This window comes from Mastigoproctus giganteus, chromosome 2 (assembly GCF_048544385.1).
Source record: "Mastigoproctus giganteus isolate SK-2022 chromosome 2, ASM4854438v1, whole genome shotgun sequence".
NCBI lineage: Eukaryota > Metazoa > Arthropoda > Arachnida > Uropygi > Thelyphonidae > Mastigoproctus > Mastigoproctus giganteus.
This window is the reverse complement of record NC_143576.1, coordinates 74591585-74610953: the sequence shown is the minus strand read 5'-3', so window position 1 is coordinate 74610953 and position 19369 is coordinate 74591585. Positions and strand designations below refer to the sequence as shown.

The 19369-nt window shown below is 37.2% G+C and overlaps 1 protein-coding gene across 2 annotated transcripts in view; it reads left to right on the top strand.

Annotated features, from left to right (window-relative positions):
• The window catches only part of vap (RAS p21 protein activator vap), a 723705-nt gene that overhangs the window by 474126 nt on the left and 230210 nt on the right, over positions 1-19369 (top strand). For both annotated transcript variants that reach the window (XR_016546661.1, XM_090368525.1), the window contains exon 19: positions 6904-6990. Coding sequence is in view for 1 of the 2 variants with exons in the window: in XM_090368525.1 (XP_090224651.1) it covers positions 6904-6990 (87 nt within the window). In the remaining variant the exon portion in view is untranslated. The remainder of the gene's footprint in view (positions 1-6903; positions 6991-19369) is intronic.

Sequence of the window (19369 nt, the reverse complement as noted above, 5' to 3'; positions counted from 1 at the left end):
CATTTTCCTGTCTGGCGCCACCATTTTTAATTTTAAAAATATTTTAAATTTATATTTTAAACGGACTCGTTGAGCTATTTCCAATGGTGTATAATAAGTATAGGTTGTCTGCAACATTTTATTCCCCCCTCTGTTTCTCAGACAGATTTTTGTCAACAACAATCAATATGGCGTTACATTGGCCCACACAATGTACAAACCCATGCAAAATTTCAAGTCAATAGGTTGAGTGATTCCAGAGATACAATGCAGTGACAGACAGATAGACAACCGAGTGACATTTTAAGGGTCTTTCATTAGACTGTGACCCCTAAAAATAATAATTAAAAATAATTTCATAATAAAGTTTTTTTAGAATATTCGAAAGTTTTATTAAGTTCTCATCCGACACCCTATGCTGACTTCTTTTCTTCCTCTTTGTGCCCCTTACTGAATGATGTTTCCGAAGCAGCCATGAATCGACATATTTTGCTGGATCGAAGCCGGTCGGCGGTGGGCCTACCGTTTTAAGAAGAGTAGTGAAGAAACTCTTTTTGTCATCAACGAAGCTGTGGTTGGGCTGACAATCAGATTCATTTGTCAAAATCTGCATTCACATTCACTCGATGAAACTAGTATCATACTCAGAGTGTCCATCAAATGCTTCAATTCTTCCAAAACCATCTTTTCAATTAGGTATTCCCAAAATCCACGAATTGTATCTCTTTCATTTAACTGTAACCTATTTGACAATTTTCCAACTTCACTTTCACCAAATGCCAACATTTCACGTTTGGAAGGTTTAATACATTCACTGTCCTTGTTTCCCTTCTCTCATCATCGGTACTGTCACTAGTTCTTAAATTTCAATTTTTTTTTTTTTTTCTTTTTCTTTTTTTTTTCTTTCTTGAGACTGTCCAAAATGTCATTGTCATTCGGCCATTCAAGTACTGTGACCATGTGAACCCCAGGGGCTCACATCTGGTGAGTATGGGCTCGGCACACCCAGGGTCCTAAGCTGGATATCATCATTCTTCTCTGTCTTGGTGATTCCTTTCTATTTTTGATTCTCTCTCTCTCTCTCTCTCTCTCTCAGGGTAACTCGGGAATTTTTTTTGGCTGGTGCAGCATAAGCCTCAGGTTTCCTTGCACCATATGGCTAATAATAATAATAGTAATAAACCAGAGATAAGAAAAATTTACGGAAAAATGTGGATAACGTACTTCAGCAAAACAACAGATGATTATTTGTCGGGGTAAAAGAAAATCACTTTTCTAATTCTTGAACGGGACGCTTACAGTTGATTCACAGTGGTGTCCAACCTACGGCCCACCCTTAAAGTGAACTAAAACAGCATTTTAAATCTTGTTAATTATCAAAAAAATTCTCATTAAATGTTTTGTTCAGTAAATGTAATTGTGTATTATGCTTAATAAAATTTTCGAATATTTTCAATTTTAATTTTAGAAGCAACAAGATTAAGTAAAATGTAACACACTAAAGAAATTTAACTTTGAATTTTTTTGCATATGGCCCCCCCGTAAGGGAAAGTTTGGACACCACTGCAGTAGAAGGTGGACCAGAGCCCATTGGGAATACACCTTGATCTGCTCACTGCAACTTCTCCATATGTGAGACAGGTGGTCGGCTAGGTTTTGCCAGGTACCACTAAGTTGCAGCACTAATTGCCTAAAGGCCAGAAATGCGAACAGTGCGTACCGAGTTAATTCTCTCCTAATCTGTCCGCTATATAAACATTTTCTTCATTTAATGGAAAGAATTTTAAATGTAACTTCCTTCCAAGGGGAATTCAAAATAATTCACTATAAAAGGACTTCGTAACAGAGGTCCGACTGAGTAATTTAGAATTATAAAAATGGTTATACAGTTTTATATAGAAAATATCTTAACAATAGACAGTGAAAAATATAAATTTAGTTAAATAACTTTAAGCTTATTTGAATAGTAGATAAACATGTGAAAAAAATTTAGGGAATATTACAAATTTTGAAGTGCACTTCATCCAAATGTCACACAGCACTATTAATAAAGGTGCCGTACCGTTGCGTACCATCCCAAAAAAAAAAAGGTGTGTGTGTGTGTGTGTGTGTGTGTGTGTGTGTGTGTGTGTGTGTGTGTGTGTGTGTGTGTGTGTGTGTGTGATTATAATACTAATATAAATAGTTTCTTACAATACTCAGTAACTTACTCATGATTTTTTCTTTTGCTCAGTTAAACTCTTAATCTTTCTTGTCATCTTTCTTTCATGGAACTTCTATACTGGATCGAATGCATATTTCAATCCCTGCTAGCAAAATTCCTGTATGTCATTGACAACACATGATGAGCTCTTGCAGCCAGTCTGCACTGTCAGAAAACTTCATATCTGACTGCACAATTACTCCCAGGTTCTTTTCATTCTCCACTACCCTGAGTGTAGTACCACAAAGTGGATACGTTACTCTGGGGTTACTGCTACCCATGTGCAGTACTTGAGAGTAGGAGTGTGCTATAGGCCTAATCGCTCTGATGAGTATAATAAGAGCCTGTACAGGGAAATAGATTGAGCCAGTAAATCAGAGAATCTTATAATGGGGGATTTTAATTTGCCATATATTGACGGGAATTTGTTGGTTGGTCCCTCATCCACTAGCAAGGCTTTTGTAAATTTATTAGATGATTGTTTTCTACGTCAGCATGTTTGGGAGGCAACTAGAGGGAGTAATACTCTTGATTTGATTATCAGTAGTGATTCTTCATGCATTAAGAATCTGCAGATAAGTAACCACTAGGTGGTAGTGATCACAGTGTGCTGAAGAGGGATTTACTCAAAGAGGTAACTACCATCAGGTGTAAAGGAAAGGGTTTTTGCTTTCATAAAGGCGACTACGATGGTCTGAGACAGTATTTAAATTCTATACAGTGGTACCAACTAATGATGTTACCAACAGCAAATTTAAAATGGGAAGCATTCAAAGAACTTATCTTGGAAGCTACTAGGCTTTACATAGCAACTAAGAAATATTGTTCAAAGTTTAGGCCAAAATGGAAGTCAGATGAACTAATGAGACATATGGCAGAGAAGAAAAATGCATGGGATACATATAAATTAATGGGTGACATGGAAACGTATGATAGATATAAGCTGGTCTGTAACCAAGGCAGGAAAAGGCAGATTATGAGAAATCCTTGGCAAAGGATGCAAAGAAAAACAGAAAAGAGTTCCTTACCTATGTAAACTCTAGAAGGAAAGGGATGAATCAGATTGGTCCACTGAATATTGATGGTTCAACAGTTGAGGGTCCTGCTGAGTTGGCTACACAAACTAAACGAGTATTTGGATCGACATTCACACATGAGGAGTTGTTCAGCGAGGTGAATGCCAAAGGTGAAGTAAACTCTGGCAATAAGCTAGATAATCTTGTAATAACTGAGAGTAAAGTGGAGGAGAAATTGTTGAAGATAAACACAAGAAAGGCACCCGGGGTGGATGGGATCTATCCAGTTATATTAAAGGAGGCAGCAAAGGAAGTAAGCAAACCCTTAGCCATAATTATGAGAGCTTCCTTGGACTCAGGGGAGGTATCCATAGACTGGAAATGTGCAAATGTGACCCCAATTCACAAAGGAGGATCAAAGGCTGACACAAGTAATTATAGACCTGCGAGCTTAACTTCTGTTCCAGGAAAATTAATGGAGGCACTGGTTAAAGAAGCACTGCAGGATCATCTAGACAAGACTTCAGTTATAGCTCAGACACAACATGGTTTTGTTAAGGGGAAGTCTTGCCTGACCAATTTAATTGGATACTATGATGCAGTCACAAAAGAACTGGATGCAGGGAATAACTTTGATATTATATACTTGGATCTTAGAAAGGCTTTTGATACTGTTGCACATGGAACACTGCTGCACAAATTGGAGTTGTGTGGCATTGGAGGCAAATTGCTGCTATGGATAAAGGGGTGGTTGAGGGGGAGAAAACAGAGAGTGGTAATCAATGGACACTGCTTATTGTGGACTAATGTTATTAGTGGAGTCCCTCAGGGTTCAGTGTTGGGTCCTTTATTGTTTTCTGTATTTATAAATAATATTGATGATGGTATATCAAGCTTAATGTCCAGGTTTGCAGATGATACAAAGGATGGCAGGTTTGTTAAGGACACTACTGATGCTATGCTGCTGCAACAGGATCTGGAAAGGTTGAGGATGGGCTGAGAGGTGGCAAATGAAGTTTAACATTGACAAATGTAAAGTACTACATATCGTCAAGGACACTACTGACGCTATGCTGCTGCAACAGGATCTGGAAAGGTTGAACAGATGGGCTGAGAGGTGGCAAATGAAGTTTAACATTGACAAATGTAAAGTACTGCATATGGGAAACAGTAACCCCAGAGCAACGTATCAACTCTGCGGTACCACACTGACAGTGGTGGAGAATGAAAAGGACCTGGGGGTAATTGTGCAGGGAGATATGAAGTTCTCTGAGCAGTGCAGACGAGCTGCAAGAGTAGCTCATGGTGTCTTGTCAATGATATACAGGAATTTTTCTAGCAGGGATAAGGAGGTGATTATTCCCTTGTATAAGGCAATGGTTAGGCCACATCTTGAGTACTGTATACAGGTCTGGAGGCCTCATTTCAAGAAGGATGTAGAGCTGCTGGAACGGGTACAGAGAAGGGCAACAAGATTAGTAAATGGAACAAAGGGTTGCTCTTACGAAGAAAGGCTTAAGTTTTGCAAATTACAGAGTCTGGAGACTAGGCACCGGCGAGGTGATCTGATAGAGGTGTATAAGGCCTTGAATGGTTTGAGCATGCTCAATGCCAATGGGATTCTTCATCTTTCTCAGAATAATCACCTCAGAGGGCATAAGTTCAAATTGAGGAAGGACGGATGTCGGATAGATGTGCGGAAATTTGCCTTTGGCCAGCGGGTGGTTGGTTGGTGGAACCGACTTCCATCACTTGTTGTTGAAGTTGATAGCCTAAACAAATTTAAAGCTCAACTGGACAGGTATTTCGAACGAACAGAGGGGTGAAATGGGAGAGGGTTTTTTTTTTTTTTTTTGGGCTGATGCTGAATAAGCTTGCTTTCTTGCATCGTATGCCTCTACTAATGCTAATGCTAATGCTAATGCTAATGCTACTACATATGGGAAACAGCAACCCAAGAGCATCGAATCAACTCTGTGGTACTACACTGACAGTGGTAGAGAATGAAAAGGACCTGGGGGTAATTGTGCAGGCAGATATGAAGTTCTCTGAGCAGTGCAGACGGGCTGCAAGAGTAGCTCATGGTGTCTTGTCAATGATATACAGGAATTTTTCTAGCAGGGATAACGAGGTGATTATTCCCGTGTATAAGACAATGGTGAGGCCACACCTTGAATACTGTATACAGGTCTGGAGGCCTCATTTCAAGAAGGATGTCGAGCTGCTGGAACGAGTACAGAGAAGGGCAACAAGATTAGTGAATAGAACAAAGGGTTGCTCTTACGAAGAAAGGCTTTTTTTTTTTTGGCTGATGCTGCATAAGCTTGCTTTCTTGCATCATATGCCTCTACTAATGCTAATGCTTTTTTTTTTTTTTTTTTTTTGGCTGATGCTGCATAAGCTTGCTTTCTTGCATCATATGCCTCTACTAATGCTAATGCTATATCTACCATAGGCATCAGTATCTCCTGATAATTTATATGCACCCCATGCATTTTCTTCTCTGCCATGAGTCTCTTTAGTTCATTTCACATCCATTTAGCCTAAATCTTGAACAGTATTTCTTAGTTGGTATAAAAAGCCTAGTAGCTTCCAAAATTAATTCCTTGGATGCTTCCCATTTAGAATTTGCTGTAGGTAACATCATCAATTGATCCCAATGTAGTCACCTTTATGAAAGCAAAAACCCTTCTCTTTACCCCTGATGGTAGTTACAGTTTTTAGTAAATCCTACATCAGTACACTGTGATCACTGCCTCCTGGTGGTTTCTTTATCTGTACATTCTTAATGCATGAAGAATCACTGCTGATAATCAGATCAAAAGTATTATTCCCTCTGATTACCTCGAACATGCTGCTATAGAAAAATCATCCAATGACTTTGGATGACATTTCTATAGCAGCATGGTCTGTGCTTGTTAATAAGAGAGCACAGACCATGCTGAGAAAAATTTACCCCACAAGCCTTGCACAATCTCTCCAGGGCCGAATTGATTGACAAGGCTCTCATTATCTACTTCCTCCTATCATATCTGGGCAGAATTGCAGACACTTTCAAATTTAACCCTAACACAACAGTTTAGTACCAACACAACATATACTACAATGTCATCACCTTTTTTTTTTTTTTTTCTCCCCTTGGCAGACATACCCCGGTCCTCTTTCACCCTGACAATATGATCACTGACAATAATTAGCTCCTGTAGAACCAGTGAATTCTGCCCTGAAAGTTGCCACTGTGTTGCCTGATGATTAAATGCAAGCTCTGGCATTGATGGAGCAGCTGAGAGCTCGATGGGTCCCCCAATTTAAGTCCTTTGAGGGCATCTACCTTGTTCTTCAAGCTCCCATATGTGTACAATGCTGAGTTGGTGCCTAACTTTTTTTAGTCTGTGATTTGTTGGAGAATCATCCCCTTCAGTTCTCCCCCGAGGCACAGCACTCCCACTACTTTGTACAAATTGCTCTAGTCTGAGGTATAATAACTCCCACTTCTCAAATTATTTTCAAACAGTGAAATATCTTGCCAAAAAAGTAAAGGTTTTTGGCAAAAACTTTATTGAAAGGTTTTTTGGCATATCCTATAATCTTTGTATGAAATGCTCTTCATATTTATTAATTTTAATGATAAGGTATTTTTATGTTTATATGAAAGCAGAAAAAAATTTATAAAATGTACATATTCGTATATTTTGATTCATTTAGAACACTGAGGTATATTTGTAGCTGCCTTCAAAAAAGTGTAATGGCAAAATGGCCAAATGATCCACTAGTAAAAACACGTGTTGTTAGGTAAGTATCTCGAGACATACTTTTATTAAATATAAAAATAATAATATTAATAATATAAAAATAATTATAATAGAAATTTAAAATTAGCAGTAGTAAAATTTTAATGACAATTTTTAATGCTTAATAATAAGGGCTTATTTATACAAAATTATTCAAATTTACTTCACAACTTAATCAAATTATAACTTTATTTTGTACTTAGAGAAATGGAAGTATTGTTTACAGGTGGCTATACTATTTAATTCCCCCACACGCACACAACTTCCAAGTGCTATCAGCAAAGGGTGCTGGCGTAGTGAGCACAACACATTTTTTGTGGGAAAAAAACCTCTGTAAAAAAAAATTTCATATTCCAGATAATTGAGATGACCTTGAAATAAAATCCATATTCTAAAAAGGTTGTCATACTTCCTCACTTTCTTGAGCATGTCCACAAATTCTTAGATTCCATCTTTGCTGGTTGGTGGATTGGATGAAATGATCCATCTGCTTTGCTTCCCCAATGCCTGTATTTAACACTTGTGGTGGTTTTTCCTCAGTATTCCTGAAGGATGAAATTTACATGCTACAATTATTGACATACTTGAATGAATTGCAAATTAGAATCAGGGTGCTCCTCTTTTAGAAGCTGAAAGATGTACACCATGAGAAAAATCTTCACTGCAACATCAAGCATGTATGGTCCTACCATCACAAGAATGAACTGAAGGTCACCACCATACACAGTCTATTTAAGAAGAGGATTGGGTGAATGTATATATTAAATTTCTGTTATAGACCAAGACTGAAATGGGAACAGAGTTGATTCTGTACATTCTTTTTTTTTTTTTTTTTTTTTTTTGTACATTTTGTGACTACCTTTGTTTAAAATTAATCAAAGTACAATAATCACCCCTTTACTCCTAAAATAGACAGCATTTAGTGACCTTGAGTTCCTTCTTCTGGTTGTGTGACTACACTTTGGCTGGTCTGGGAGGCATTCCTGTGCACCCCGTCAAGATAGAAAAATTTAAGAAGGTGTTTTTATTGAGCTAATATTTTTATTTTTGCTAGAGAAAAAGTTAAAAACACAAATGTAAACAAAAAAAAAAACAACCCAGAATATTTATGTTTTAATTGTCATATTAAAATATTAACAATAAAAATTTTACAAAAGAGTCAATTTTCACCAGACTTAAATTTAATAAATTGAATTTATAGAAAAGTAGAGTACTTACCAGATTACGTGTTAATATTGATTCTTAGCGGTGAAAGAATATGACGTTTTCACTGCAGATTCCTAAACACAAACCAAAAAAGAGCACTTCCTTCTTGCTGACAACCAACACACTTATAGTTAGAAGCTTCTTGAAAGAATGCACGGAAAGAAGTGATCACTATTTGAACAAAAATGTAAATGGAAATGCAGGAAGGGACCAAATGAAAGCAATGAATTCTAGTCTGCAGTAAGGATACTTTAAAAATAAAATCCTTGTGGCTATAAATAGATTGAGATACAAATGGAAGGGTGGGCATATGTTTTTCTCAAGACATATATATTAACCAGGCTCTACCCTGATACCTCTTCTTCCAGGGTAGAGCGTGGAAGAAGGCAATAAAAGTGTCCCTTTCAAGGGAGCTGCCATTGTTTCAAAAACTCAGCCCATCTCTGGGGGGTGAGAGAAAATTTTCAGTTAGTTTGGTATTCCCGGTTTCTCTATCCATGTTTTTTCACTAAAATCTTTGAAAGATGGAGGACCTTTGAATCGATGCATGCCAAGGGCTGATGCATTTTCGACTGTTTACTGCACTATAGAGAAAGGAGGACAGAGAAAAACTGCCTCCACATCTTTCCCCAAATATTTCATTTTCTCCCCTTCCATGAAGCATATTCTCCCTCTCAAACCTTCAACACCCCCAATGTCATGCGCCCCCAAAGCATCAGCACCCCTGGCGACCGTGTGGCTCACCCGTAGCTCGAGCCGGCCCTGACTACACTACTTCCCTTTTTTTTAAAGCACAGAAGAAGTAGAGTTACAGAGAGATGAGGTTGTGAAGTTACTTTTGAATAATCCTGTGTACTCTCATCCTAGTCTGTTGCTGTACAGAATGTGACAATGAATTATTGTCATTAACAAGTTGTAATATCAGTTGCTAACAATATAAATAATATAGATTTTTATCCATTTTACAGTATGTGTAATACACAATAAAGAAATTAACAATATTTTTAGAGGTTATACATTCATGAGCAAATTTGTATGAAAATAAGTATGTTTAGTGAAAGTTGTGTTTTCAGTAATCTACTATTTGACTTAATACATTTTGGTGTGAAGTACTGCACAGGGATTTTGAGATACCGTATTTTTAGAAGCTTATAAAACTCAGCCATATGTGAATATTTTTTATGGTCACTAATATAATTTTAATCTTTTTTTTTTAATTCATTTTTTAATAAATGTTCATAAACTAGGTGACACACATTAAAATACAAAAAATAAAAATATACGAACATATAAAAATAGGTAATTAATTTAAATGTATAGTAGTAGTAGTAGTAGTAGTAGTAGTGGCATGTGATGCAAGAAAGCAAATGTATGAGCTTATGCAGCATCAGCCCAAAAAAAAAAAAAAAAATCACACCATTCCCTCCAAATGCCTGTCCAGTTCCTCGTTAAATTTATTTAACCTATCAACTTCCACAACTACAGATGAAAGTTTGTTCCAGCAATTAACCACCCGTTGGCTAAAGGCAAATTTCCGCACATTTATTCTACGTCTGTCTTTTCTTAATTTGAATTTATGCCCCCTTAGGTTCATAATCTGAACAAGTGGAAGGATCCCATCAGAATTCAGCGTGCTCAACCCATTCAAGGCCTTATACACCTCAATCAGATCACTGTGCAGGTGCCTAGTCTCCAGCTCTGCAATTTGCAGAACTTAAGCCTCTCTCTTGGTAAAAGGATCCCTTCATTCCCCTCAAGCAAATCTACATCCTTCCTAAAATGAGGCCTCCAGACCTGTATGCAGTACTCAAGGCATGGCCTGACCATTGCCTTATACAGAGGGACAATCACTTCCTTTTCCCTGCTAGCAAAATTCCTATATATCACTGACAAAACCCCCTTAACCTGCCCTGGCAGCCTGTCTGCATTGCTCAGAAAACTTCATATCTGACTGCACAATTACTCCCAGGTCTTTTTCATTTTCTGTCACCTTAAGTGTAGTACCACACAGTTGATACATTTCTCTGGGGTTACTTCTACCCATATCCAGTACTTTGCATTTGTCAAGGTTAAACTTCAGTTGCCACTTCTCAGCCCATCTGCCCAAATTTTCTAGATCCTGTTGCAGTAGCACACTGCCATTACTGTCATTAACAACCCTGCCAACCTTTGTATCATCTGCAAACTTCGACACTAAGCCTGATATAACCTTCATCAATATCATTGATAAATATACAAAACAAGTGGACCCAACACCGAACCCTGTGGGACTCCACTAATAACATTAGTCCAAGAAGAGCAGCACCCATTGATTACCACCCTCTGTCTTCTCCCATTCAACAAACCTTTTATCCATTGTAGCAACTTTTTTTTTTTTTTATGTGAATCCCAAACACGAGAGGTATTAGAACCTATAGTACTTAGAACCGTGCTGGGGTTGAAGGTTGAGAAGATGAAAGAAGATATTTGTTTACTCTGGACTTGAACTTCTGTAGATTGTAATTTTCAGGAAATACGTATGAAGGAAGGTTGTTCCAGAAAACGGCAGTTGAATGAATAAATGGGAAGATGAAAAGTTGGTTCTGTTGGACCGTAAATGGATGTTGGCTGCTGGCGGTATGTTTTTTGACTGTTTTGAAAGAGAGAGCGGGAATTATAGAAGCCAATTCAGAAGAACAGTGCCGATGGAAGTATCTGTAGAAGAGGCATACAGCAGAAACAGTATGTCTATGAGAAAGCGAGTGGAGAGACTCTGTTAGAGATGAATCATTAATCCAGAAAATGGCAGTTGAATGAATAAATAAAGAAGATGAAAAGTTGGTTCTATGGGTTTGAAGTTGGACAGTAAATGGATGTTGGCTGGTGGCGGTATGTTTTTTGACTGTTTTGAAAGAGAGAGCAGGAATTATAGACGCCAATTCAGAAGAACAGTGCCGATGGAAGTATCTGTAGAAGAGGCATACAGCAGAAACAGTATGTCTTTGAGAAAGCGAGTGGAGAGACTCTGTTAGAGATGAATCATTAATTAACCTAACTGCCCTCTTCTAAATGGAATGAAGAAGCCTGAGATAGGTTTTGGGGGCACTACCCCAGTTGTGGGAACAATATTGCATGCCAGGGTGGATTTGCGATTTATACAGAGTGAGCAGCTGTTTGGAAGAAAAGTAACGCCGAGAGAGAAAGAGAAAACCAAGTTTTTTAGATGCAGAGGAAGCAATATTTGTAATGTGCTTGTGTCAAGAGAGAGAGATTAGAAGTCAGGGTAATCCCTAAAAGAGATATATCATTTTGCCTAGAAATCGGAGTGTCACTAAAGATAAGCATAGGAGCAGAAGAATCCTTTTTTCAAGATATAAGACAAGACTGAGTTTTAGAACGGTTGAAATCAACTAAGTTGTCTTTGCCCCAACGGAGAATTACCTGAAGATCGGCATTTACCCTTAATACCATTCTGCTCCAATTTGTACAATAGTCTTCCATGCGCAACAGTGTCAAAAGCTTTCCTGAAATCCAAATATATGATATCAAAATTAATTTTTGCATCCAGTTCCTTTGTAACCACATCATAATATCCTATCAAATTTTCAGACAAGACTTTCCCTTAACAAATGCTGTGTCTGAATTATTGCTGCAGTCTTGTCTAGATGAACCTGCAATGCATCTTTAACCAGTGGCTCCATTATTTTACCCGGAACAGAAGTTAAACTTGCTGGTCTGTAATTACTCGTGTCACCCTTCAATCCCCCTTTGTAAATTGGGGATACATTTGCACATCTCCAGTTCGTGGGGACTTCCCATGAGTCAAGGATGCTCTCATAATTATGGGTAAGGGTTTGCTTAGTTGCTTTGTTGCCTCCTTTAATATAACTGGATAGATCCCATCCACCCCAGGTGCCTTGCTTTTGTTTAACTTCAACAATTTCTCCTCCACTTTGCTCTCAGTTATTACAAAATCATTAAGCACCCTGCTACAATTTGATAACCTTGTGGCATTTTCAAACCTTAATAACTCCTCATGCGTGAATGTAGATGCAAAATACTTGTTCAGTTTGTTTGCTATCTGAGCAGGATCATCAACAGTCGAACCATTGATATCAATTGGACCAATCAGCTTCATCCCCTTCCTTTTAGAGTTTATATAAGTAAAGAAATCCTCACTGTTTTTCTTAGCTTCCTTTGCCAAAGATTTCTCATAATCTGCCTTCACTGCCTAACCTCCTTTGTGACCTGATTACAGACTAGCTTATGTCTGCCACAGGCTTCTGAGTCGCTTGATAATTTATATGCATCCCATGCATTTTTCTTTCCTGTTACGAGTCATTAGTTCATTTGATAACCATTTAGGCCTAAACAATATTTCTTAATAGGTATGAAACTTTTAGTAGCTTCCACAATTAATTCCTTGAATGCTTCCCACTTAGAATTTACTGTTGGTAACATCGTCAGTTGATCCCACTGTACAGAATTTAAAAACTGTCTGAGACTGTACTCACCTTTATGGAAGCAAAAACCCCTTTCCTTTACCCCTGATGGTAATTATATCTTTCAGTAAATACCACATCAGTACACTGTGATCACTGCCACCTAGTGTTTCCTTTATCTACAAATTCTTAATACACGAATGATCACTGCTGATAACCAAATCAAGAGTATTACCCTCTCTAGTTGCCTCTCAAACATGCTGCAGCAGAAAACAATCATTCAGTAAATCCACAAAAGTCTTATTAGTGTGCGAGTGACCAACCCATAAGTTCCAGTCTATACCTGGGAAATTAAAATCCCCCATTATAAAACATTCTGATTTACTAGCCCACTCTATTTCTCTGTAGAATTGTTCATTGTACTCATTCAAGTCATTAGCCCTATAACACACTCCTACTCTTATTTTTGCTTTCGCAGTGCTTATGTCACACCAAACTGACTCAACAGTGCACTGTTCATGTATATCAGCTGAATGCATTCCTTTGATTTTATGTTTTTCTTAATTAACAGCATGACACCTCCTCCCTTCCTATCCTGTCTATCCTTTCTGTACACATTGTACTCCCCAAATTCCCATTCTGCATTCCTAATATCAGTGTGACACCACGTCTCTGATATCCAAACAATATCTGCCTTTGATGTCTTGACCAACACATCAAATTCATCAAATTTATTTACTATACCTCTAGCATTGGTATACATGCACCTATTCCTATTCCTAGTTACCCTGACACATCCCATATACCCACCTGTTTCATGATGACTGCCATCAGTCCCTGAAACCCCCAGCACCCCTCGTTCCAGATCGCTACTTATTCTGATAGAAGTTGTTCGAGAATCACCTCTGCCTGCGGCTACTTTTAACCTTTTAGTCTGTGAATCCTCCCAAGCTAGCAGTTTTCCGATCCACCTAACACTGCCTCGATAGCATCAGCAAATATTCTTGCACCCTTTCTATTTAAGTGTATCCCATCTCTGTATAAGCAGTCTCTCCTGTTCACAAGCACAGACCACGCTGAAAAAAAATTGTACCCCTTGAGCCTTACACATTCCCTCTGGGGCCGAATTGATTGACAAGGCACTCATCATGTACTCCCTCCTATCATGTCTGGGCAGAATTGCAGATGTATACATGTGCTATTTACAATGAAGCATTCATTTCAAAAGGATTACACAAACCTATGATAATAATTTATTATAAATCACGTATCCATCTTCACAAATCATATGTTTAATGAAATCTCCATTCGTGGACGGGTTGTATTTACACATACAAAAAAGGATAAATAATTGTTAGATAATGCTTACAGAATCACTTCACAGGAAAGAAGGGATGGGAGTTTTGTTTTCTCTCTTTCCTATGAAGTGGTTCTGTGCATCACATTGCATGTCCAGATTGTGGGAAATGTTATGTAGGCGAAACTGCCAGGAGATGAAAGATTGTTTTGGAACATAAGGTGGCTTTCTGTACTGCTAATTTTTCACTCTGCTATTGCTGAGTATTATTGAGTTGAACAGCACAATCTTCATCCCCGAAGTGACATAGAGAACATCAATTATTCATGTGACTTCCACCAACGTTCATGGCTTGAGGCACTGCACATAGTCAACTGTAACAGTACTATGAACTGTAATAAGGGTATGCATATGCACCCCATTGTGGAGTGAACCATTCTGCAGTGTGATGAGTGCTGCCATTCATCACTTGTGCATAATTTTGCATTATCGACACCAGGCATGTGATCCATGATCATGCCCAGTCGACTCCTATTGTTTTATTTATTTAATATATATATACACACAGCACACCATTCACTGTTTAGCTAAAGAAGGGACACCTTGTCCCTGAAGCTACTATATTTTATATCCATTTTTACTTGAATTTTATCGCTTTTATTTATATCCATTTTTACTTCTATTTTATTGCTTTTATTTATGTCAGTTTTAATTTATATCTTATGTATATTTTAATTTATTTTAATTTAAAGTTATTATTTTAAATCAGTCTGTCGGTCGTTATTAGAAAAATATATAGTTACAGAATATTTACAGAAAAATGTATTAATTGAATATTTACAGTAAAATTCCTACAGGTACTTAGAATTAATGGGTAGCATTAATCCCAGTTTAACATACTATGTAGTACCACACTCGGGTAATGGAGAATGAAAAAGACCTATGAAGTTCTCTGAATAGTGCAAACAAGCTACCAATTAGCCCTTGGGGTTTTGTCAGTGATATTCAGGAATTTTTCCAGCAGAGGTAAGGCAGTGATTATCCCTTTGTATAAGGCAGTGTTTCTCAACCAGAGTTCTGTGTAACCTAAGGTTCTGCAGAACATCATGTGAGAAATCGTGGAGTAAATAAATGAAAAGTTTAAAATAAAATTAAAAATTCCAAATATCCCTCTCAATTTTTATCTGGCAGTTGGCAATACCATAATTTACACATGCCACCAACTTCCTTTGCATGTGTAGTTTTTTTTGGTCACTTTGTATTTAAGGTTATACATTGGATTCCAGTTATTTGGGCCACCGGTTAATCGGGGCAGCCGTTTATATGGGGCAAATCTTAAAAAACAAAAATCAATCGAGAAAATAGCCAGGGTTTACTTCGCTTATTGGGACAAAATGCCATTTAATCGGGGCAGGAGACCTCGGAACTGGAGATTACCCTACGATTGTCTTCGACCGTACCACGTAATTCGGTCGGATTTCTGGAGGTCACAACCATAAAAACAATTAGCAGTCACCTGTTTATTGGGCTTTTCTGTTAGTGCAATCTATCATGAATGGACAGTAAACTCGATCTTATTGAATTTGCGGTAATACCGACGGCTGGAATTCTGTGGGTTATTATGGTAAAATGTGTTTACACTTCCATGGAATCTTCAATCATACAAAAAAAATTATTTTCAGAATCTTCTCTTCATTCCTATTTTTAAAGCTTCGTAATTTGTTACTCCGTTCTCACTTGCGTGTGTTGTGTTACTTGTAATTTTTGTGTGCCGTGTTCTTTGTTATTGATTGCTTATCTTTTTACTGTTTTAAATTTTAACCCCCATCCACAAATGTTAGTGAACAGAAATGTCAACTAGTTAGTATGTACATATTACAGTACATATTAATTATTCCGATTATCACGTATATTCTTCTGATTTTTACGTATCATTTAATTTTTTAATTAGTAAGGTAATAAAGAGTAAATTTATGCTTAATATATCTTTACTTTTATAGACTGTGGATAATATTCCTCCTATTTTCGCTAATTAGAATCGCTGTTTAATAGAATTAAAATTCAATTCACAAACGTGATCACAATGACCGGCGCTTACTGCACATCGTATAGTGAACGGTACTTTACTCTGGTGAGTTCGTCGTAACATGATTTGATTGTACAGTGAACTAATTGTAAAGGGGGGGGTAATAAATTGTATTTTTAACTATTTACCTGAAACTTCGGATAATTGGGGCAGCCGCTTAATCGGGCCAAAATGTACTAGTCCTGATGTGTCCCAAATAACCGGAATCGACTGTATTTAGTTGTACTGTGCCTTGTGTTCATTTCATATTGTTACATAGCTGCCTCACCAGTGGTGACAGAAAGGTGAGCCATGTGCTGCTAAGAGAAAAAGAGCAGTGCAGTGAGCATTCCGCTTGGAAGTATTATCCGCATGTTCAGGTCAAGTTCTGAGAATTCTTTCACCTGCTGACTGCTACCGGGAATTCTCTATGTTTCTAGTCTTTTCTTGTTCTCTCTGCTACCTGATTGTTTAAGAAAGGGTACTTTTTCTTTATTTAAACTTTTAAAAGATGACAGTCAGGTAACCAAGTCAGCCTTGAGTAGACAGTGCAATTCCACAAATCTTAGTGATAGTAATACTCAGAATAATTTCATGAGTGGTGTTTAGTGCATATTATGGTCCTTTGTTATTTTGTAGATTTGTTGTCTTTGTATAGTTTTGTAATTAACATTTTTACTGAAACTATGGTTGTTTTGGTTTATCTAAAATCCCAATCTTCAACAGCCATATAAAATATTTTTATATGGCTGTTGAAGATTGAAAAACATTGAAGTGCATGGATAGAGGATATATTAGTGTAAGGGAGGACAGTGAAAACAAATCAAAATTGTCAGAGCCAAGTACAGTAGAGTCCCGATTAACCGAGGTTTCGCATTATCCGAGGTGAATTATCGAAAATTTGTATACTTTGCTATCAAAGACAAGATTACATAGTTCAGTACAGAATGGGAACTCACACCGGTTGACTGTTCTGTCGACTGATCTTTTACATTTGTTGATTTCGTGACTTTTTACTCTTTAATTTTAAAGATTTAAAAATTTTACTCTGATTTTCTAATTTTTTTATTTGTCATGTTTCTTCTATGTTATTAGGCTTAATGTAAGCACTGTCAATGGAAAACGGAAGCATTTCCGTTTTCAAACGGAAGCAAAATGGATCTTTAGATATGAAGTTGAATGCAATCTAATGCTTGGATCAAGGAGAAACAATAAATAAAGTGGCTGGTGACTTAGATGTTGGGGAAGTGACTGTAGGATAAAGAGAGCGATAATTGAAAAACGGTGTTTGCAAAAAGCATCTTTATTTGATAGTGAAAATTTGGATATAAAAACAATGATGAATGGAGAATTTGAACAAACTTGTGAAGCACTTTTTTTGTGGTTTGCAGATGAGAGACAAGGAAGCCCGATTTCTGGACTGATTTTAGAATTTCATAAGCATTTTAATGAAGAGAAAGAACAATTTACCACAAGTATTGGTTGGTTGGATCATTGGGGAAAAAAAAGTTTGGAGTTGGAAATCTGAACACCACTGGAGGAAAATTGTCAAGGTGAAAGGTGTTAGGTCCACTGTTGTTTTTTGTATATTTATCAATGATATTGATGAAGGTATATCAGGCTTAATGTCGAAGTTTGCAGATGATACAAAGGTTGGCAAAGTTGTTAATGACAATAATGGCAGTGTGCTACTGCAACAGGATCTAGATAATTTGGGCAGATGGGCTAAGAAGTGGCAACTGAAGTTTAACCTTGACAGATGCAAAGTACTGCATATGGGTAGAAGTAACCCCCAGAGAAATGTACCAACTGTGTGGTACAGTCTGTCTTCGTATAGCACGATAGTTGTGTTCCTAGAAACCCTCGTGCAATGCAAAATCGTGCAATATAAACAACAGGCCCTATGGGAAAAGTGGGGTTAGGTGCCGACCTCCCAAGATTGAACACACATTTGGAACCAAAACATTACCAAACACAATAAATAATCGGGTAATTTTAATCGTTATAAAATACTTACGTATTTTATAACGATTAAAATACGTAATAAAAAATATAATATATTTTTATTATAATATAATAAATAAATATTTTTTATTATTTATTATATTATAATAAAGTATTTTTAGTATTTTTACGAATAAAATACGTATTTTATTCGTAAAAAATTTATTATATTAAATAAAATAGTCGTAATAAAATGCTTACGTATTTTATTACGACTATTACGTAATAAAATATTGCTAATGCTTTTGCTTCTATCGTAAGCAAACTTGTTTTTTGTTTGATTTTCTATCCAAACAGATGACAGCCGTTCCATCTCTTCCAATTCTTGTGTTTTAATCTAATGGATTTTAATTACACTTTGAGTTGTTCCCGCTATGAAAGTTGTTTTTATTTTCTCCGCATTCTTTGTAATTCTCGGCGTTGCCTCATTTAGGTCTGTAGCACGTGCAATATCACATGGTCTTTCATTTTGCTCAAAGCGTTTCACAATTTCATATTTTTTTCTCTATCGACAGAGGCGGACTGGCCGTAAGCCATACCTGGGAAATCCCGGCGGGCCGGAGGCTGGTGTGATTTTGGCCATAAACCGTAGAATGAGGCCACTATAAATTTTCCCGGGTAAGAATTTTTGATCCAGTCCGCCTCTGTTTATCGATGTTTTGCCTTTATTTTTCTCTCTGAATATGCAGTGTCTTCACCAGGACACTTCCTTTTCACACCTTTTAAGTATTTTACTAATTTTTAGGGAATAAAGCGCAATTACAAAACGAGGAGGCACGCTTGATACACATAAACAAAGCTGAGCGCATGTAGCAACTGAATAAACAACACATTAAAGGCCGAGATACATTATTAACACCCCATATTTTACTAAAGCACATTTCTGGGGGTTACTACCATAAAACAATAAAAACAATTTCCAATTTCGTTTCTGCTAGTGGAATCTGTTATAAACTGGTAGTAAACTCCATCTAATTGCATTTGCGATTATATCGATAGCTGGAATTGTGTTGGTTTTCACGTTATTATGGTGAAATGTGTTTCCCCTTCACTGATATAAATCACATAAATACATTTTCAGAATCTTCTTCATTCCTATCGTGTTGCGTTCATTTGGGGTGATTCCGCGTTCGACTGCCATTTCTTGTAAACACACAGGCGAATCATGCATAAGCGAATTCGGTTCGTGTTATATAAGATAACGTTCCCCTATTTATAAATCGTGTATGATCGAATTCGTGTAATGTAAACACGTGTTATACGAGGACCGACTGTACTACACTTAAGGTGGTAGAAAATGAAAAAGACCTGGAAGTAATTGTACAGTCGGATATGAAGTTTTCTGAGCAATGCAGACAGGCTGCCAGGCAGTTCATGGGGTTTTGTC